The sequence below is a fragment of the Anopheles coluzzii genome, chromosome 2, assembly GCF_943734685.1.
Source record: "Anopheles coluzzii chromosome 2, AcolN3, whole genome shotgun sequence".
Lineage (NCBI taxonomy): Eukaryota > Metazoa > Arthropoda > Insecta > Diptera > Culicidae > Anopheles > Anopheles coluzzii.
In genome coordinates this window covers 9,229,171-9,251,505 of record NC_064670.1, presented here as the reverse complement: position 1 = coordinate 9,251,505, position 22,335 = coordinate 9,229,171, and the positions used below count along the sequence as shown (strand labels likewise).

Below are 22,335 nucleotides of genomic sequence, written 5' to 3'. Positions count from 1 at the left end.
GGCGTAACGGATTTCCTTACCAGTAGTGCTCCTTAAATTTAGATAAGTGACTTTTAATCTTCTTTGGCTTTTCCATCGTTCGGTGTTGTGCCCGTTCGTTTCGCAGAAACTCCGTAAGCACACATTCAAGGTCACACACACAATTTATTTGTTATTGTTTTACACAAACACATAAACTAAACTGCAAACAGTACCGAAATTTTAGGCCCCAAGTTATACGGTAGGATACTAGAGACCACTTTACTGGGATAATCTACGTTTTACCCAGAATACGAGCTTCAAGAATTTGTGTACTTTTTCTTTCTTCAATTATGCACACTCGTTTGTCACTGTATCCACTCCACTCTATTAAACGATTTCACAAGTAATTTTAGTAAGACGGGAAAAAAAACAACAAGCAAACATCAACAAAACAACAAATGCCTCCTCAGTAGCGATGATATGTAGGGACTTCAAACTCTGGCGCGCGCGCGCTCGCGCTCTCACTTGTATATAGTGACCTCCGTCGTGACCGGTATAACAAACACGAATGTTGTGCAGAACCGAGTTCGTCCAGCAAACGAAGGGCGACAAAGTGCGTTCCCTTTGCGCGATAACAAGTACTGTCCACCGTAGGCGGGCCCCTCCAGACACACGGTGATGATTATGATGATGGGCCGCGCCTGATAAGCATTCGCCCTCTTTCGGAAGAGACGGCAGGGTTTGTTCAAGATTTCGTAGCAGAACCACAACAGAGAGCACAGGGAGCTTGTAGGACTTGACTACCTGTGTTGGGTGGATTGGGGCGGCAGGGTGATCCCAAATATTGATTCCTGCTGCAGTGGCTCTGTGTATCACCACTTCAGTCGGGCGGAACCTACTGCCGCTTATCTGGTCCGGTCCGGACAAAACGGTCCGAGACCACACCACACGCGTGACGGTATGAGGTGAGAATGGATGAATGTGTGTGTGTTCGCTTTTTTTTATTCAGTCGCCCCTTCCATTCTTGTTGGAATGTTATCGTGCGGACTCATTTCTTTGCGGGTTCTATTGGCGGAAAAGGGCATGGGGAAGCATTCCACCCTTCTGGGCGCACGTGACATCGTGCTTCAGATGATAGTGGAACGAACTTTGGCTGCATGTGCATTGGTAGCCATTCACACGCAAAGCAAAAGTGTTTGCCGAAACACTGCACAAACTGCACTGGAGCGATCGTTAATCCTTTGGCTGTGTTCTTGCAGGATCTCGAGTACTGTTCGCAAGGTATTAAAAGGGTGCAGGATGAGCTTTGTTTGCTTCAGCGGACTTTGTGCTGCCGGTGAACCGGGTCCATCTGATCCGGTCATAAAGATACGACCATAGAAATGTTTCATATGATTACCGAATAGAACATTGCGGCATTTTTGCAGGTAGCATGATAACCTGCCATGTTTTGATCGAAGTGTCAACATATGTTATGTAAACATTTTGAAATGATTCATATTTCTTTCCACGTGGTGTGATACGCTTTGAATGGTACGATGTGAGCGCACTGATTGAACCATCCCGCTGTGACTGTTCAATCGAAAGGAGATAAGTTATGATTTATCACCATGCTTTTTTTTTGCTTCGTGTATGAGGTGGAGCCCGAGATAAAGATGATGTGGCGATGAAGGAGTTATCTAATACCACATTCGCATTCGGTTGCATGATAAGCGCAAATGTTCGTGAGTGTTTGTGGTAAAATTAATCTCAAGGCCCTATCGATCTCTCTGTTAAACGGATCATATTTGTTGCTTGTTGCTAAGATACTGCATCATCTCACCATTATTAAAACACATTTTAAGAGTTCGCACAGTACAGTGGAAGCACCCAGACGGTCGTTATTCGGGTTACAATAACTGGACAATCAGAAGAACATCATCCTTCAATTCGCTCTTATTTTCGCTCTGCTTAAATATAATGTCAGCATATGAAAGCGCATCAATAGGCAGCATCGGCAACGCCAAAAGAATCGATAGAAACGATCGATTCAAAATTCATTCTCCATCACTCTTCGTGCACTTCTAACGCACGAATGGAAGAAGTGTTCGGTGACGGTATAAGTGCAACCCATAATCTGAAGTACGCGCCGTCAAGCACTTGGGTGACATTATCATCCTGTCCCGCACCTCCGCCGCAATCCAAAGACAAACGTGCCCCGTGCAGAGGCACTGTTTACTCGAAGCCCGACCGTCATCTGCTTCCGCTTGATTCTCGTGCGCGTAATGGGTTGAAGATGAATTGTATTCTAAAAGCCAATCGATTTATCCCTGCGCTTTATGTCAAAATCAAAATGTCGTGCCTGCGAAAGCGGGATATCGACCACCAGCAGAAGGGAGAGTGGAAGGGAGTTTATGGCATTTGTTGCCTCATCGGTACACGGCCGATAAATACGACGCTTTACGATGGACAGCAATCAGGCGGTGTGAGTTGCTGGCCACTAGCCACAAGAGCATTAGTTTTCAAGTGCTCATCTTTTTCTTTGCTGTACAGCAGCAGCTCCATTCTGTTCTATTTGTTCAGAAATAGAGTGAAACGAATAAATAAACGATGGAAGCTAGAAGAAACGGTGCAAACGATTCCCGTACGATTCTGGCATTGGACATGCAAACACAAACTATTTCTGTACCAAACCAGCAGCAGCAGCAGCAGTCGCGCGGTTACTGTCAGACTTCGACAATGGAGTGATGTCACGCACGGGACGAGCTGCCTGTCATCAGTCACGTAGCCATGTCCAGATGCGTTGGGAATGAGGGTTAGCCTTCAACCTGAGACTGACTGTGCGGAAAACGGAAGCAAACAAATGGAACCGTCTCGGTCTCGGTTTTCTAAAGCGAGCATCGCTCGCAGCCACAAGAACAGCAGCAGCCTTCCCACGGAAATAGGTCCCAATTGAGATCAATCAATCGGTGCTGTTTTGGTGGGGACTTCGCCGTCTCTACCAACAATAATAACGTGGGTCTGGGGTACGTGACGATTACTGCCTACTGTTTGTATAACTGGGCAAATAAAACTGGAAAGCAGAAAGTTAAGTTAGGTACACGGGATAATCGGTAAATCAACAAAAGATCGATAAGGCGGGAAATTGAAACTGATTTCTGGTTGTTTCCTTTGCCGAATGGTCATAGTTTTCATGCTAGTTTTCAATCCAACGACTTTTCATTCAACTGGAAAGTATAGTCGTCAAAGTCACCGACCGGATAGAGCAAGACAGCAACGTACTGCAACGCATGCAGTTTATGCAATAGGGAAGTAGGTCACGGTCAGATTTACAAGTGCAAGCTAAAGCGACAACATGTGCCGCTAGCTTGCTGGTTTCAGTAAAAGTTTCGTCGCGTTGGGAGGGTGTAAGATGTCCGAATCCTTCGGTTCAAACGCACACTGACAAGATACTATCACACTGATAACACCTAGCTATGCTATCTCCAGGTCTGGATGTATTGATAAACAGCAGTGTTGTGTTTCCGAGACTAGACTAAGAGAGCGCCGTCGTCGGAGCAGAGCATCGAGTTTGAAGAGCTCTATTGTAAGGCGAAACTTTGACAAATGATTTCCAGCTAGTGTTTGTCAGGTTAAAGGTTAAACGTTAATACAGGAAGGTATCTGTCTCAATGTAAAACTCATGATGATAAATTGCAAAAAGATCGTGAATAAACCATTTACGCGGAGTTTCAACATCATCACCTAAGGTGCATTGACCATGGAGTGGGTTTTTGCCGAGTTGCACTTGCGACTACTATTGTCACGAGCGTAAAGGTACTCTCACGGCCAGACACCGTACACAATCCATCGGACATGGATCGTGATATTATTGATGGAGTCAGCCCACCAGCACGGTACGTTGAACCCGCGACGCGAGAACACAACCTTCCTGGTAGAGCGAACCCGCACGTAGTAGTCACCTTTGCTTGAGATTATCCGGCACGAAGATGTTCCACCAGGAGTGACGCTTTTCGCGCCCATATTTGCCACCCGGCCCGTACGGTGACGAGTCGAGACCGTGCGCCGAACCGAAGCTGCTAAAGCTGGCCGAATCTTGCTGCAGCGTGTCACCACCGTCGATGGACGCCATCATGCCCTTGCGACGTCGGCGCTCCAGCTTGGTCTGCCAGGACGAGGACCGTCGGCGCTTTTTGTCGTATCCTGGCGGGCCGCTCGTCGCGCTGCCAAACGAGTCTTGCTGCTCGAGTGCTCCACCGTTCGTTCCCTCCGTATCGCCCAACATCACGAACGTGTCCGTGTTGGGTGAGTCGTTCTCAATGTCCGATTCGCCCGTCTTGCTGTACTTCTCCGGGATCGTGCTGATCGAATGCCCGTTGTGATGATGATGGTGATGTCCGTTGCCTGCCGACGGTGAGCTGCTGGAGGACGCTTTCGAGTCCTTGCGCCCACCACCGAGAAAGACGACAGCGATCGAGCTGCGCCGTTTGTTGCTCTTCTCTGTGGCGTTACTAGAGGAGTTGCGCGAACCTCCGCCTCCGAGCAGGGCCAGCCCGAGCGAGCTGCGCCTCGGCGGCTTTGTGGCGAGTCCGTTCTTGATGTTCATATTACTACTACTGCTGCTGCTGCTGCTGCTTCGGCTACTGTTGCCATTGGCGGTGCTGCTGGCTGCCGTATTGATGCTGCTACTGCCGGCTGTACGCAGGCTCTGCAGCAGCACGGTATCGCTGCAGACCGAGGTCGTCGTCGTTGTCGAGAGACTAGATTCTTCGTCCAGTGATACTAGCGTTGGGATCGAACCGGTGCTGTAGTCCTTCCGCGAGCGGTACTTGCCCGGCGCGGTTAATATGCTGGTCATGGCTGGTGGTGGTGGTCTTATGCTGCCAGCAGTCGAGCGGAGTGCGGAACCAGGAAAGGGAAGAAAAAAAAAGAAGAAAAACAAACCGAACGAACCGGAACGATGAGCTGAAGTTACTTCCAAAATCCATCAAAGAACCATCAATAAGATGCCGTTTGCAAACGATTGTACTGTTTGTGCGTTTCCTGAAAGCCTATTCTCTCTGCCATCCAAACCTTGGCCCTTGGCTGCCAAGGCAGTATCTCGTGAGCGACGGGACATTGCTGGCGTGAGCAGCGTAGTGTGAGATTATGGTTTGTAACGGCTATTAAAGCCACACGAACGGACACTCTTGAGTAGTCACGTTTCGCTTGTATTACTGATAAGTGCTGACCGGCGGTGCCGAGTGCCGGACGCTGTGAATGGCAGTGAAGCTACTTCACGACCAAGGTCGCAGGAGGCTGGTGTATGAGTGGATTCGTATTTTAAAGTTGGCCCCCAAAATCAACCCTGAGGGCGCCCATCACTTTATGAAAAGAGTTGCTCTAGTATCACGAGAACTTGATTGTTTTTTTTCAGATTCCCTACACGTGGATGTGATAGAGGCATGGCATACTAGTTTCGCAAATATCACACAGTTTTCTCGCTCATCAGCCCACAATGTCGTGATAGTGAATATCGAACATTACCGGTAGAGCGATACTGTGTTTGCGGTTTTCCACGTGAGTCTTCCTCCAGCAGCCTCTCGCCTGCTTGTAGTGTGGCTGCTGCTCGACAGTTTTAATCATTCCTTAATGGATATTGCGGTGTACTATAGCGCTCCGAGGAAATGAACCTTTTGGTTTCACACGTGACGGGTTTGGCTGCAGCCTTTATGTAACCGAGCATCGATAGTGAAGCTGGGGAATAAATCATTCCTTGTTAGATTTTCCCGTGCTGACTACTTTTCATTAGCCTCATTTACCCGGTAAGGTTCGTTCAACGTTACGCTGAGGCAACAATGCGGCCTTTACGTTACGGTTTCCCATTGCAGCGTCATGGAGTTACATTTTCGACCATTACTTGTTCATCGATTTGTAAACACAACCTCCAATCCACCGGTTCACTGTCATGCGGAGGGGTTATCGGCGTATTACTTGTCGCAGGTCCCGCGCAACACCAAAAACCAGTCGGTAAATATTTAGTTCAATTCCATCGAACCGGCCCGAAATGTGGACACCACCACCGTCGGTCGAAGGCAACAAGTGTCTGGCACATCGGCTGATAGAAAAAGCAAAAAAGAAGAAGAAAAAAAAAAAACAACCAGCACACACACGCGACTCTCAGGCCAATTTTGGGGCATCTGCGTTGTGGTACTACTGGCACGTGTAATTGGAAACCACGAATTTTTCCCCTCTTTGTGCGCAGTTTGTTTGCCGCATGCCAACATCGCATACCCCCTCGCTCTCCTTCTCTCTCTCTCTCTCACTCTCTCTCATGCCCAGCTCATTGCATCGCATGCGGCCAGCCACTTTGTCCGGGGGATTAACCCGGCCGCGCTTGATTCTTGTAGCAAACATTGTTATGAAGCTCTGGGCTGTGGCGCTGTTTTTTGACGCTCGAGTGCCTCTGAGGCCGGTCGTTTCGAAAAGCTAGGACCAGGGGGGGGGGGGGGCGGTGAAGGAAATGGACAGTAACAATAAAATGTTGGAAATCGATCGAAATCAAATCAAAACACGCCGAATGGAATACCATCATTGGTTTCATTGGCGTTGAGGAGGGCGACAAGGGCGAACAAGGAATGGAGGAGGCGTAACGTTTCAATTCTATTTGATTGTGCGTTTGTGTGTGAATCGTCCAAACTAGCGCATCCAACTCAGCTGGTGGTTTAACTAAAAAAAAAATACAACCAATCAATTTAAAACAATACATACACGAAAAGCCTAATTTAATTGTGCACAAATTAAATTAATCATCCAAAGCCACACAACAACCCAAAATCAATAGGTTTGTTTCGTATGAAATTGATAAAATCCCGAACATTTGAGCAGCAATATCGTGCGTCCGATCGTGCCTTTAGTGCACGCTAAAATGAACCATTTCCGGTGGTAATTGTTAGGCATTGCATACCGCCGTAAGCTACGACGTCAGCGGAGCAAAAGTTCTACCGAACGACTATTTCCTCATCAGCAATAATTAAGCGCGACGATTGAGCAAAATTATTATTAGAACTAAGCAGGACGATCGCTTATAGACTGGGAGGCCGCGTGGTGGTGCTGGTTCTGATGGAGAAACAATTGCCACTCTCTTTAGTGTTGTCGACGCTAATTGTGCCACGTGGTGGTGCACCACACTTCCTTGATCGGTCGATGAAGCGATCAGTTATGGAAATGAACGTAGTTTAGAAATAAATTGTGAAAAAAGAAGGCCGATCGACCTATACGGCTACGGTTTGGTTTGAATGGGGAAACGAGTTAATGATTTAAATTCAATTCGCTTCGCGATGGCGCGTCACCCTCATCGATTGGGAGCCTCGTCAGTGATGTGTAATATGGAAAATGCAACACTGCATTAGTGCTGAATAGAAAGCATGAGAAACCCCCTAATCATCATCATCCCGCAACAAATAATGCGTGAAATAGCGGTTCATGTTGAGAGTATAATGATTAGTTTCCCTTTTAGTAACATATCGAGCTATGAAAGAGGTGCCCGGTTGATAAAACTGTCATTAAAGATTATTTGAACTTTCATTTGTTTTTCAGAAGAATGAGGATAATGTTGACACTGCAAACATTGATTATTCTTCATCAAACAACACAGTAATTAAGGATTTCAGAAAGATTTCATCATTTGTGCTTGATGTTTACTATGCTTCTGTCATGTTTCTCTAATCCACTCTGGTGAGTGTGTTTCGGTGCAAATTTAACGATCGACAAATACAAACGATTTCATCGAATATCCACATAAATGCATATCGTATCAATAATCTTATTAGCATCATTTTATAGCTTGGCTTCGAAAGAGGTTTTTTTCGAAGGAGGTGCTTTTGAATGCAGAAATCGCGTCAAGACATAAGACAAACGATTTACGACGCCTGTAAGCGTAATCGATTTAGCCAGTTTATTGCCTTTTTTATGTGCAGCAGCACCTTCCGAGCTGCTAGGTGCGAAATTTGTCACGGCCACGGTTCTTGGCAACATTAATCCTTCGTTCATTCATAAAAAAAAACCATTCATGCTTTTCCTGGGGGTAAGAGAGTACAGTGTAAACTTGGTAGCTTTGAATCATCCATCGTTTTGTGGTGCAGCTGATTTTGTTCTATTGCTTCTAATTGATTTGCCAAACGAGTAATGTTGTTGCAATATTGCTGAACCAGGATACAAAAAAAAGTTAAGCAAATAGATTCCGCCTTGCTTGCAGCGCACCATCAAAGCACCGTCTCCCGCCACCGCTGTTGCTCAATGCGCTGCATTTTATGCGTTCCATATGTGCATCGAATCGTTGCACCCGTTGCTGGAATGCAATGCCGAACGAAACGGACGCGCACATCCGTTTCGATGTGTGTACGACAGTCGAGAGTTCTGTGCACCCAGTGCCCTCGTCAGTGTGTTGTGAAAAGATGGCGAAAGAAGAATGAAATCTATTAAAAGTAGACATAACGCTAGCACTGTAACATGATTATAACAAATCGATTTAGTCTGTTAAACCGACAACACACTCTGACGGACGAGCTCTGCCGGTGGAACGGGCCCACACACAAGCCCAACCGTTTTCCAACGCGTGTTTGTTTTTTTCCAATCGAATCGCAAAGAGGAAGAAAACTTAACGCACGCCAAACTCCCGAAACGCAATGTGCCAGCTCGTTCGCTCGCACCATTATGCAGCGTGCAGAAAGAAAATATGAAAATTACGAAATGCAGCTGAAAATTGTGTAAGTACTGATTAATCTTAGCCCGTGTACCTGCGACCTCCACCGGCGGCGTCCCAGAGCCCGCGAAACGGTGTCGATGAGTGGGGTTACCCCACCACCGTTTCGTCGCCGCCGTTGCATCATTGCACATTGTGCCGCTCATTGTGCGCCAGCCAGTGCCGCTCGGACGGTGGTGCATCGAATGGTCAGCAAAACGGGGTGGGCTTGGGTTACCGTGTTAAGGGTTAAGGAGAGGAGCGTAACATAGCTGGGACCACTACAAAACGGAAGAAACACACAAGACCTCTGCCCGTACAACGCCTCATCACTCAGACGCACTGGGACGGACGCTCGATCGTGTTTGTGTGTCCGGCATTAGGACATAGCACACACACACACGCTATTTTGTCAGTGTCGCGGTTTGCCAGTCGGCCGAAGGCTAATGGATCGATGCTTCGGGGAATGAAATATGGCCCAACATTAAGTCACCCGAACAACAAAAGGGACAAAAGCTGCGAACGCGATCCATTTGATCGATGACGTTTAACGGGTGGCATGTGGGAAAGCAATCGCGCAACGCTATTACAGCGTAATGTTGTCCTATTCAGATAATTTTATTACAAATGGACTGGATGGGCTTTGAGCAATTGAGGCCAAACTGGTTAGTCAGGCAGGACCCCATCGAATGAGGTTTCAGACTACCGTACAAATAACAAAGTTGAAATAATGCAATGTTTGAATACGATATAAGGACCTCAGAGGGGAGATTTTCATGGCTTCCTTAAAAAGTGGAACCAAAAGTCTGAATTTTTCAGGTTCTAATTTAACATCAGAACTGGAATTTACAGATTTAAATACAACAACAGTTTGTCACTGTGAAAATGATTGAAACTTCTTCCAATGCCCTTCTCATTCCTCCTCCTCAGTTGATGGAGGAAAAATTGCTCCGTTTTAGAATACACACAAACATATAAGGTGGGGCGTAATGGGACACGACACTTCTCGCCCGTAATACCGTTCGGTAATTGGAAAAGAAAATAAAACAAACATACTAAAATTACACTGCCCGCGAGCCATCAAAACGACAGACCCGTTGGGTGTGCGTGCGTCTCGTGACATCGAGACACATTGCAGACACACGGTAATATCAGTAGGAGCAGCAGCAGCAGCATGTGAACCAATAAACCCGATCGGTGAGATTCCGTTGGAGGTGTTTTGTGGTGTCCCGGTGAGCGCGGCACCAGCGCGGCCCTTCATTTCCGTTCCACTTTCGTCGTAACCTTCGGTCATAACCCTTCCAAGGATTTTGCAACCGGTCCGAGCCGACCGAGGACCGACGGAACGGTCGGACGAAAAGCGCTCACGGTGCTTTGGCGGGTTGCTGCTGGCGTGACCCGGGCTGGTACAGTTCGATATCTTAATCAAGCGCGCGAGAACGTGTGTGTGTGTGTGTGTGTTGCTGCTTAGGTGCAGCACCTGAGCGACCGATGGTACAGGCGGGAAATAAAATGACAAAAAACAAATAGTTGAGCGATTTATCCGAACCTGCCCTGAAGGATTGTGGTTGTTGTTTTTATTTTGTCGTCTCGTTTGACTGCAGCAGCCGCGCTTGGAAGCAGTAATTTTCGGAGCAGTAAAAATATGGCTAAGTACTGGGGAAAAGAACGAGGACACATTGGTGCGGTCCGGGGGGGACAAGGGTAGTAAGCCGGTTTAATTTGACAGGTCAAGTGGATAGGGCTCTGCAGTGCCGTAATGTGCAGGGGGCAATCTGGATTTCAGATTGTTTATCAATATGACCTCATTGTTATGCGTAGCTTGAGATCGGTCAACATATATCTCCATAAAAATTGGAGGAATATTGTTAGTTACAGGGATTCTTAGGGGTTCTCGTAATAGTGATTCCACTTCCTTGATTCTTTCATAGGGGAAGTGAACTTTATATAATGGGAATTGGACTAGATGGCACCTTTTTGGACAGGCTATTTGGAAATTCCTATTCGATTTGTCCAACAAGGAGGCTATAGAGTGAAATTCCCATCAAATGAGGTTCATTCCCCGTTCGAAAGAATCAATGAAGTGTCCCACAACTATGAGAACCCCTGCCAAACCCTGTAAAACACAAACATAAAATGATAATGTGCAAATTAACTATTTTTTCCTTCCTTAAAAATCACCGAGGATCCGTTTTGTTGTGCCTCAAATGCCCGTTGGTATTAGCAAAGCCACACATTTATCGAAGATACTTTCGCTTTCCATCGTCAATCCATCGATCACCCCTACAACCGCAGGCACCATGAGTAAAGAGGAAATTTAGAGGAAAAGTTGTCACTTTCCTTACTGCCCCCTTCGCATTTTGTTTTCGCTTTTTTGCATTTTTCATCGCATCTCCCTCACGAAAACTCGTCTCGTCACAGTTTTGTTTTCGGGCACACGATTTCATCACACCACGTCCACTATTCCCGTGCGCAACGTGTATGTGTGTGTGTGTGTGTGTGTGTGTGTGTGTGTGTGCATATGCAATCGACAACCGGGTGCATTTAACCGGGCAGCGTGTTTGGCCACCGGCCAGAAATGGCTACAGACCTGCACCACCCCGCAAGGGGTGCCGCCGGCGGTTGCACGTTGCATCAAAAGGTGCATTCACACCATCGCATCGCAGGTGCGCATGTAGAGGGGCCAGCGTATTTTTAGGCGGGTGAAACGCGAAGGGAACGTGAAAGTAAGTGTCGTGATGTGCATCGGAGAAGAGTGCATGTTGTTTCGGGTTGTTGTTGTTGTGGTGCTTTCACGCTACCGAAACGCTCGCCTTTTTGGTGGGAGTATTTTTGCGTCGTCCCTTTGCGCAGGGACGGCGGCTCACACTGTGCTGCTTTTGTGCCGGATGATGAATGGGGAACAGGCGGCAGTGTTTTGGCCTCAAGTGTCGTACCGGCACAGCCCACACATTTTATGAGCAATAAAACTTTGTTTAACCGTTTGCCGGGGCACATGCAAGCGCGTTCTCCTTTCTCCTAATGCTGTTTTGCAAATCGTTCCGGCCAAAGTTCTGATCTTTCACGGCCTGCGCCAAACGTGCTGTGCAAATTAAAATCGGTTGAGATATCGGTTTTAATTACAGCCAGTTTTATACCTTTTCCAATAAATCCGTCCCCACAGCACGTGGACGGGATATGGTTCGGAAAGTGTGGTTTGCCACTTCGAACGGATTGGGCTCTTTTGAGATTGTTGGGATTTAAATTTTAATGCGCTATAAAATCAATCCACAAAATGGCACTACGGGCGCATACTTCATCTTCCGATTTGATACAAATATCTTCCGCTTGCTAATGAACACCGAGCGGCAAAAAGGTCAACATTTTGGGAGAGCAAAAAAAAAAACATAACGAAGCAACAGAAACAACACACAGCGGGTGGTAGAAGAGCGAGCAAAAATGGTTGCAAAAATATTCCCTTTCCGTCCATTTCGATTAGACAGCCGACGAAGCTGACAGCCTTCAATTTGCTTCATACAGCAGCAGCAGCAGCACAAGCAGCAACACCACCAACAACAGTGTGCTGGTCCACCAAATCTGCACCATGGTAACCATAACCATTAGCCAAGAAACTGACATTTGTTCTCGATTCCTGCCACTCTTCATCTAACACACTTTGGGTTAGGGTCGCGCTGTCGTTTTTTTTTGGTCGCATTTCATTTTGCGAGAGCAAATAAAACAAATAGCTTCCACATGTGGCTTTTTTTGGAGGGGGGACAAGCTCAAGGTGAGATCACGCGCGAACTTTGGAGGTCGCTCGATTCGTAGCAGAGCAACCGGCAACGTGAATAAAGCGTTACCTTTAAGCGTTTGACCAGCACAGATTAATAAAATAATGTCTTTAAAAACGCCACAATCAGAACAGTTTACAAACAGTCTCAGTTAGGGCGAAAACAAACTAATGCTCTCCAATAATTAATGCTACAACGGTAGAGGTTAGGAGTCTATATTTGCCACGCGGCACGTTTAAAAACTTTAATTGCCGCCTTCTCCACAAACACACAACAGGCGGACATCGCCTTAATCGAGGACAGCGCCACGTGGGAGCGAACGCGTGCGGGGGCCACCCCATGAACGGCCTTGCACTTGCAATGTGTGTGTGTTTGTGTGATGAAAAATTCTTACCCTAAACATCAGTGCAGTGATGAACGTGCGCCATGTGGACAAAGTTAAAAGCCAGCCAAAGGAATTATTGTTACGTTCCGAGCGTTTTCCGTTTGGGATCGTTGCCAAATTCCTCGCGATTCTGCGGAACCAGAAAAAGCCAGAATGAGCTCATCGCACGCGGAGAGGTGCTAATATGAAACGAAACGGGGCCCCCGAATCGTTGAACCGAAAACGCGGAACAGGTATAAACCGTTTTTAAAATGCTGTCATCATAGTTCGCTCAAACGTTTCTGTCGAGGCGAAATAAAACGCTAACGCGAAAAGGCTTTGCGCGGTTGGCAGGCAAGTGTGTGCGCGAAAGGGTGTGCGTGTGTGTTTGTCTTGAAGGTGTTGAATCAACAAAAATTGTTTGCTATTTCCCTGCACACGTACGGAGGAGGTGTGTGCGCTTTTGCGTCTTGCCGACACTTGTTTGTGTCGAACGGGAAGTTCACGCGAAGGAATAGTAATCATCTCTTCTGATTTATTCTGCAAAGGAGGGTCTCGTCGATGGGCTGTCTAAAAGTGTTATTTAAAGTATTTTACAAATCTAAAAGACATTACATTTTCATATACATCCCACCATAATGTTCTCACGGTGCTAGCTTCTCCCTCGGCAAATGTCCCGCCATTCTACGCTTCGAGCAAAGTTTATGATCACACACCACACAAAGCCACACATAAACCGACCGTTGTGCCTTCCCATCGTATCCCTCTCACCCATTTGTGGTTGTTTTTGTTCAACCTGTCCTATGTCACCGCAGCACACAGTCGCGCAGTCTTACACCGGTTTTGCTGCACGTAAGTGTAACACGCCTTGCCGCGAGTAGTAACAAACGCGGTGCGCGGCGTTGTGTCTCCGGTCTGATTTTGTTCTTATATGTGCGAATGCGTGCGTGGTTGTCCGTGTTCTGACTGGTAACTGCTAGAGGCAACCACACCAAAGGTATATGGTGCTACCGAGAACCGACCAAGGTCAACCTCTTGTCAGTGTGCAAATAATGCTGCAGCGCGAGTCACGGTACTTCGGCGTTGCGCTCGGTACAGCTTGGTATTGGTAGCACCCATTAGATGGTGTTAGTTTGTGCAACCCAGTGCTATCAGCATCGGATTGCATCGGTTCCGTCGTCTGCACCACCAGCTGTGTGTGGTCAATAGCAGCAGCAGCAGCAGCAGCAGCAGCAGCAGCATTCCGCTCTCAACGGGGTGTGACGCCTTTGCTGCCGCGCACAGATGCACACGATTGCAGCGAGCAACACATGCAGCAACAGGAATGAACATCACAAAGTTGCATTGGATGTAGTTCACTATTAAAAGATTTGTTCTTGATGTCAAAAGTATTTTAGTACTCGCGCACCATTAATAGAAGCATCCATCTCATAATAAATCAAAATGTTTTTGCGATCGGTGCACATTTTTTCCCCCATGAACCAAGCAAGAATCATTTGTTCGCCTTTTAATAAATGCTGCTAATAGCCTGAGGTGTAACGGAGATTGCATTATCAACCAGTCGTAGCCGGTTCTATCTGGTAAGGTGCATGAAAACAAATGAGTTTACGATCGTCCCGTCCATATATTGTGAAACACTAAAGTTCAACTGTTCCCCCGAAGGGTGCGACTACATCCAACGATTCTGCGAGGCTTGCTATGAAAAGCCCTAGAGCATTAACGCACAAGAAGCCAATATACATTTACAGTGCTTTATTTTGTGTGATCTTAATTCAAATTTAACCAATTTATGAGTTGATATATTCGATCACATCTCAGCAGCAGACTCATGAACCTTGTTCATTTCCAGCCACTCCCTTGGCGCATCCTGAAGTCACCGTCTCCCACATTCCCTTCCGTAGAACCGCTAATCGTTGGTGGTCGTGGTGGTGGTTGCAGCGTGCGGATTAATGACGAGAAGTGCAAAATAATAACCGCAACCTGATGCCCCCCCCCCCCCCCCCCCCCGTTCGCTTGAACGAAATTCGAACCCCTACTGCCTACTGTCACTCTGAGGTCGTGGTTTATTGGTTTCCCAGTGGTGTCAGAATCTGTGGCGGTCGCTGTGATTATTGTCGCTCCTGACATTGACTGTGATGCCTCAGTGCAAGTATAGAGATAAGGGATACACAAACGGAAGGGGAACGGTCATGTAAACGGCAGTCCGACGGCGGTGTTGGAGCGCGTACGGAATGTGCTACGGGGGCCGTTTTGCTCAAGAATCTGGTTGTGTTTTATTTTTATGTTTATAATATCCATGAGAATGCGAACTTTAAGACCATGCTTTACGAGATACGTACACCTGTTGATTGTCGTGAACCAACCCCCCCCCCCCCCCCCCCGTGGCGGTCGACGGTACAACACGCACGCACCACCATTGAGGCAAAAGCGATCGTTTTGAGCGATCGCTTCCGAAAGGATTGTGAAGGTTAGAGGGTTTAAAGTGAATTTTTACTGCTTTACAGGCTAGTAAAAATCACCATCGTTTATCACACTACTTGCTTTTGCGTGGGAACTTTTGCAGTTTTCGAGAAATTGTAAGTTGCTACGAATGGAAAGGTATGAATCATTTCGAATGTTTTACCTTTTCAAACTGAGCCTCTGATGCACTTAAAACAGCTCATCCAATGCAAGCTTTTTAGTGGCTTAATGGAACATTTTCCATTAAACAAGATAACCAATTACCTTCACAACACGGCAAAAGAACAAAAAAAGAACAAAATGACGGGTGAAACACAACAAAAACAAAGCAGCGATTGAAAATCTTCAATCGATCTTAAATAAGCTACTTAACCTCGTATGAAGATGTTGTTGTCCTTTCGCTTTCGATTGCGCACGCAAGCGTGTGATGGGCTGGCTCATCACAGCACGTTCAGCGCACCTTCAGCTGAATGCAAACACCGACAGACCCGGCGACGTGGTGCTTTGTCCATGGTAAGCGGGTGCGCGCGCGCGCGCAAGTGCAAACTGAGTGTGATATTTTCATTCCAGCAAAGCGCGATGTGGCAAGCAATCTCGCGCTGGACTCTAAGGAAGCGATAATTAACGCTAACCGGTGTGCTAATTAGTGGCCGGTGGTAAAATTTCAGTTTCATCCACCGCTGAAACCGCGGCAGCACCCGCAGCAGTGTCAGTGAGTATACAAAGCTCCGGCGCTAACGCCATCTTGATGTCACTAACCGGAGCCGCATTGCCTCACGCAATACGCAAACGATTGGATATGGGGTGGTTTAATTTACTTTTTTTTCTCTGTTCGCCCTGTCCCCACCACTAGAACGCGAGGAGGAAATCCGGTCAGGGTGCAATGGAATCGCGAGCTATTTGAAGGCTGTCGCACACGTCTAGTGGTTCAGAGAGAGAAAAAAAGGTCAGAAAGGAGCATTTTTCACACGTGCAAATCTAGCACGCAGCACGTCAGCAGTCTGTGTGGACTGTGTGTGTGTGTATCGAATAGAAAAGGAGACAGCGAGACAGCTATGGACATTAGAAGAAGGGCCAATTTGTATCGGTTTAAGTGAGGCTACGTGGTTACGATCAGCCTATGTGGATGTGGGGGGTGCTAAGGTGAACCGGTGCAAGGAGAAAAAAAAAGGTGAGCAAGCTAGGCCAGGAACAGGTAAGGGGCTTGTGCTTAATTTACACTTCTCCAATGAAAGGTAGAGCATCTCCACAAACACACACATACACACATTGGAGTTTCATCTCCGTAGGTGGCAGTGGGGGAGAAAAAAAGTCTGATCTAATTCAACCTCCAAAATGGAATCGTTTGAAGGTTTTGACGTTTTGGGAATCACCTATCCCGAATTGTAAGTTTTCACATAACAGTGGGATTCAGCCTCCAGAATTGAATCTTTTGAAGGTTTTGAAGTTCTGGGAATCACCTATCCAGGAATGGTAAGTTTTCACTTAATGTTAGTGGGATTTACATTGACGCAGAAATATCGATTTGCGTCAAGAGGCATCCAAGAGGAATTTTAGAAACAATAAGCTAAGGTTAGTCACGGAAGAACATGTATTCGTCGTCTGGTGATTTTCCAACCAAATACCAAAACAATCGATGTCAGTTGTCAAATGAAATTCAACCACAAAAAAGGACAATGATCCCAGACGGATCTATTGAAAGCTTGCCGGGCACTGGCCTGGGTGCGTGTTGGAAGGCCTGGAATGCTACAAACCAGTTCCTAACAACCTTTCTTGTGGGTGATGTGTGTGCACCGCACCGGAGCGATGATCTCGGCTAAACCAGTCCATACCGGTGTAGCGCACCTCAAATCCCATTCAAACCAACCCAAAACGCCGGAGTTTGGAAAGTGAAACCCCAGACACATACTACATATTTCTACCACCTGTTATTACTATTACTACTGGTTGTAGCGGAGCAATGCCATTTACAACAGCTCCATGGTGTGTGTATGCAAAGTAAGAATCTAACAAGAAAACCCTAAACAACAAATCAGGCAGGCGGGGACCCCCGACACCGTCCAATTCACTCGCAGCATTCTCTAACGATCGAGTTCTCTTGCAATTGTACTGCTGCTCGAGGATGTTGGCCTTCAGCCGAGCGCAGGCCGGTTGTTGGCAGGCCGGCAGGCCCGATTGCATCCTGGTAGCACGAAGTAGCGTGCCTACTACTACTAGTGGCTGTAGCATGTGCTTTGGGAAGGAAAGGAAAAGATCAATAATTACCAGTACCAGCATGCACAACAACATCGAACGTGTACTGGAATGCTGGTCGCACACTGCTGATGGTGATCAGTTGTGACATTTGCTGGATTTATCAACATCTGACGAGACTTGTTGCGGCAGCGCTTCAAAATAATTAAGCACCATTTCCGTGTGCGCTGCCCCGCCGGCACAATGTGAAGCTAGCTAGTTCACTTCACCTTGAGAACCGTTTTTTCAACATCCACCAAATCAACAACCGCTTCATTGCCCGCATTAGCATAAAATCTCGTCCAGCTCTTCTGTGGATTGTGGATCGTTCAAAACCGATCGTCAAACCGATCAAGAATTCCTTTGCGCTGACTGCGCTTGCCCTCGTGCGTAGCTCCACGTGCTCGGGGAGGCCATTAAGCACAAGTGCGGCCGCTCCAGGAGGCTTCATGGTTGTGCGAGAGCGAGCACTCTGCGTCTGGTTCAGCAGCCGGCTTGCCTGCCATCAGCCAGCAGCTACACACGCGACTGGTTTCGTGGGGCTTGGCGGCTGTTGGTATGAAACACCTCCAGAAGGTTACCACTTGCGTCTCGGATGGGCCCGCCGTCCGGGGTGGCTTGATTCACAACGCACGTATGCAGGCGTGCAGCGAAGCAAACAGGAAAGATGGGGGAAACAAATCAACAAACCAAACCATCGGATACAAAACTCACCAACTGATCACAGATACACACACACGGGCGAGCGAGCGCGGGCCAATCTCGCGCGATCAGTCGCGAGGAAGGCAAATATGACAAACGCTGTCGAGCGACGCGACGAGGGCTCGCGCAGGCAAGAGGCTGCAAAACCAGATTTCAACTGTGTCCAAGCGCTACACACAGCCAACGTGCGATGGTGCTTATGGAGTGTGCCGTTCGTTGGCTAACGGACGCTCCTGGGTGCGTCGTGTGCGACTGGGTGGCGAGGGGGTGTGCACTATTGGGCAAGCGAGTTGCCGGCCGCGGAGTGGTTAAACTTTTGGAGCGAACAGCGTTGCTCTGTGTTGTGTGAAGCGCCCGAACAAACACCGTTTTGGAGAGACCGTAAGACCATTAAACTGATATTATGATCGCGGAACTAGCCGCCGCTTTGCTCGTTTCTGGTTTCTGGTTGGTAGAATTGATCAGCAGCAGCACACAAAGGCGCTCTTTGCTTGTGTTTGTGCTCAAGCCGAAGAATTTCGAAGATACCGGGTTATGCACCAACATCCAACATCGTGCAGGAGGAGCATAACGTGCATCTATTTTGCCCCCAAATTGAGGCCAATATTAGCGTCAATTAGATCTTTTTTCAAGAGCCCACATCTCAACCACGGCAAAGACAGTGTATGAGAGAGTGTGTGCTTCAAACTCGACTTTCTTTGCCGGATCATCCCGCTATGGAGCCCAGGAAAACGCAAAGAAACAAGGGAATAAAGGGGCAAGAAGCGACACAAACCGGTCACGATTATTGGAAAACGAAGGCATCGGCCAGCACACTTCCTAACCCTTCGGAACCCTCACGGGACGTCAAAAGTCTCGTGCGCAGCTCAAAAAGAAAGGAACCACACTACACGGACCCTCCAGAGGTTGGTGTCCTGGGGGTGGCGGACGCTTTAAGCCATCACCAAAGCGAATGTATGTGTGTTAGTGGCAGCCGGGCTTGTCGCCGGGAGCCGTGCTTTCTATCCCTACCGTTTGCTGAGCTGATGATCATTGGCAGACGAGGGCAAATCAGATGTTTTCTGTGCATGTGTTAGTGCGGGTGCGTGTGAACAGCTGGAATGCTGCCCCACTGGGGGACTTGGCAATGTTGCGACACGCCGCAGCTTTGCACAAGTGTCCCGCAAAGTTGGTGTCGCTTTCCGCATTGAAGATACTCCACACAAAATGGGTATTCGATTTTTTGGACTAAATTATTTAGAAGATATTCTAATGCCTCTATTGAATCTTGAAGAGTTAATTTAATGCCGTACGTTGTTAATATACGACAAAGCATTAACGGACGTTGAAAGTACAGTACAATCGTTTGCAGCTTCTGTATCGATGGTTCCTAAAGTACAATCACACAATTGAGCATATCGGTATTACAAACTTACTTCCGGTACACCGCAACTGTATCTCGATCACACCTTGACTCGGTCGCTAAGCACGTGCCCGCACAGCTCTTGTTCTTGCGATGACTGCACTGCTGCTGTTATGGCACATAAACACACAGGATAGCGGGGGGATGTAACGAACGTTGGTCAAGCGCAGGTTGTTGACGAACTACTACTACTGTTACCACTCTGCTCTGCTCCTCACTTTCTACCACCGGGCTTTTGCTCGTTCGAACGGAGCAATGGAGATGATGTGTTTTGTGAGATTCAGGATACGGTGGATCTTCTTGCCCAGACCTTCGTCGCTGTGTGGGTGTGCTGCACTCTCCCGATCGTCAGTTTGCGGAGAATGGGCAAGTGTGTCCGAAATGGCGTTCTGGGAAGCTTATTTTTAACAACTTCTCGTGACACATCCACCAACCAACGGAACAGCGGCCACGGTGGTTCGATTTTGAGCTTCAGTGGCCACGATTCGGGGTTCTACAGGCCCAGTGCAGGTACTGGTGCGACCTTTTTTGATGCTCAGGATTTTTAGCAGACACTTTAAATTACACAGCAACTACACGCGTTCGCACATCAACCGGGAGATGATCACACACACATTTGCGAATCTCCACCGCACAAAATATATCGAATAAGGGACACGCATCTACACACGCACACACACACACACTAACGGCTTAGATGCCGCACTATACGCACTCAAACGCACTTATGGACACACACGCAGACGATTTTAGGTACAAACGTTAAGAAGAAGCAAGCAATTTTGTTTCCTGCCACGATCAGATCTTTAGCTTTGACAATTGTTACAGTCACATCGCACTGGTACACACTCTTACTGATTTTACAGGGATGTTGTTGAGCTGCACTATACAGAATCAAAGAAGACGAGAACTAAAACATTTGTTTGCTTTTTATAGCCACGTCACTAGCGCAAAAGATATCCCTCTCTCGATCTTGTGCTTTTACTATTGCGGTTCTTGATCGGTGTGCGTCCTTACGGACCTGCCACAGCACACTAACTCACTAGACAGGAAAAGGTGTGTCGCACCACCCAGAAACAGTCAGAATTGCGGAGCTGTATTTATAGGAAGCTTGGCGAGAGAAAACGGTCGCGAGAGAACGGAAAAGGACATTGCACGCTCTCGCAGTGCTACTAAGCGCGCCAGTGTAAGCGAAAGATGCGCACATGGTGTGTAAGAAAATGGTCTAATGGCCTTCCGCAACACACATACACTCGGGCGCCGCACGATAGTAACAACCGGTCACAAGCGACACGTGTGTAAGTGTTGTTATCTTAGCGACAGGGTGGAGGTGAAAGAGAGTAACAAAAACGAATCCAATGCCGCGATCAACAGCCCTACAGCGCGAGCGGCGCATTACCCTGCCCTGCTAACACACGCGAAAGCACATGTGGCCCCCATCAGGCACAGCGGCGCACAGCCGGCAGATAGCGAAACAGGAGCAGGGCGTCTAACTTTCACTTGCAAAATGAACGTCACCCTGTGGATGTATGTGTGTGTGTGCGCGTGTTTATATGCTCTCGGATTCGCTCTCGTTGTTCCGCCGGCGATAACGAAGCCGCGCACACTCTGCAGTCTCGGCAGATCTGCAGAAATAGCAACTGTCGTCATCGTTTGTCGTTGGACGCGCGCTCGATCGCATGCACAGCGCGCAAAACACACAGGCAAACAAACCCCGTTAGCCTAGGCCAAGAAATGCGATCCACCAGTGGAATAGGGTGGAAGTAGCCGGGTTTGAGAGAGGGTGTGTGGAAAGAGAAACCACCCTCGACGGACGGGCGGTGGACGAGCGCTGGGAAAATAAAGTATGATGGAGTGTGGTGTGGCGTCAACGAAGAAGCGAAGCAACCAACAAACAACAACAAAAAAGCTGATGGTAACGACCCTCGCGCCACGATGCAACGCACACCGAACCGAAATGGAAAAGGCCAACAGTATCGAGAGAGCGGGAAAGCCTAGCTTGATAGCGATTGAAAAGTGCAGTATTTATGCAAGATTTTTGTTTTTGTCACTTTAGATCCTTGCACTGCTTCAGTCCGCTCGGAGGATACGACAGCTCCAGATTGCGACACACTATGATACCCATTCTACAAAGCACAAATCACGCAAATTCACGCACACACTTCCGCCCGAAGAGGGTCACACGCCAGGCACGCATATGCGGTAGTTTCTGTATAGACAAGTTTTTTTAGCATTGTAGCACATAACACCTAACAACCCGCAAAACGTTCCAAAAACTGATTTTTAAAACGGGTTTGCCCTTTTCTTCGTACACTTGTGCACATCGCGATACCTGTTAGGCTCGCCGTTTAAGGGATCGTTAAAGGGATTCTTGAAAACAGGTGGGTAAGAAAACATACAACACACAGACACAAAACAGACGAAAATCGCGGAAGAAATCGCTAGCCTTTGCTGCCTTTGGCGGCGCTTGCGTTCGTTGGAGCAACTGGTTGGAGACTAAAATGCGTGTTTGCCGTTCGAAAATGTTTAATAGCTCGACCGCTCACGAGCCGCACAGCCCGGGCACGATGGCCAAAACCGGCACGATCGTACCTCGACCGTTCGGTTCGGTTACGGTCGGTCCTCGGGTGCGCTAAAAGCTCGCGCGCGAGTTCCACCACTTTGTGCTGCGTGTGCTTCGCTGGAACAGTGCGCGCGCGTGAGCTTTCGTGCGATCGTCGCGTACCTGTACCTGAGTGCCTTT

General features: G+C 47.8%; 1 protein-coding gene and 1 long non-coding RNA gene across 26 annotated transcripts in view; one reads left to right on the top strand and one right to left on the bottom strand.

The window, feature by feature from the left end:
* LOC120949921 (TLD domain-containing protein 2) overlaps nucleotides 1-22,335 on the bottom strand; it is a 107,796-nt gene that overhangs the window by 41,420 nt on the left and 44,041 nt on the right. For 10 of the 25 annotated variants that reach the window (XM_040367527.2, XM_040367534.2, XM_040367531.2 and 7 more), the window contains exons 1-3: nucleotides 21,992-22,098; nucleotides 19,606-20,476; nucleotides 3,903-4,820 (exon numbers count right to left, since the gene is read on the bottom strand). The exons of 9 other annotated variants lie outside the window; for them this stretch is intronic. In XM_040367527.2, coding sequence (XP_040223461.2) covers nucleotides 3,903-4,798 — 896 coding nt within the window. In that variant the 5' untranslated portion in view covers nucleotides 4,799-4,820; nucleotides 19,606-20,476; nucleotides 21,992-22,098. Of the gene's footprint in view, nucleotides 1-20; nucleotides 590-3,902; nucleotides 4,821-19,605; nucleotides 20,660-21,924; nucleotides 22,099-22,335 lie in introns of those variants that run through there. 6 more of the 25 variants (XM_040367530.2, XM_049607477.1, XM_040367529.2 and 3 more) reach the window with 6 other exon arrangements.
* LOC120949922 (uncharacterized) lies at nucleotides 4,839-14,734 on the top strand. The gene is made up of 3 exons (XR_005751088.2): nucleotides 4,839-5,499; nucleotides 5,595-5,744; nucleotides 5,811-14,734. It is a non-coding gene; the product is annotated as an uncharacterized LOC120949922 (long non-coding RNA).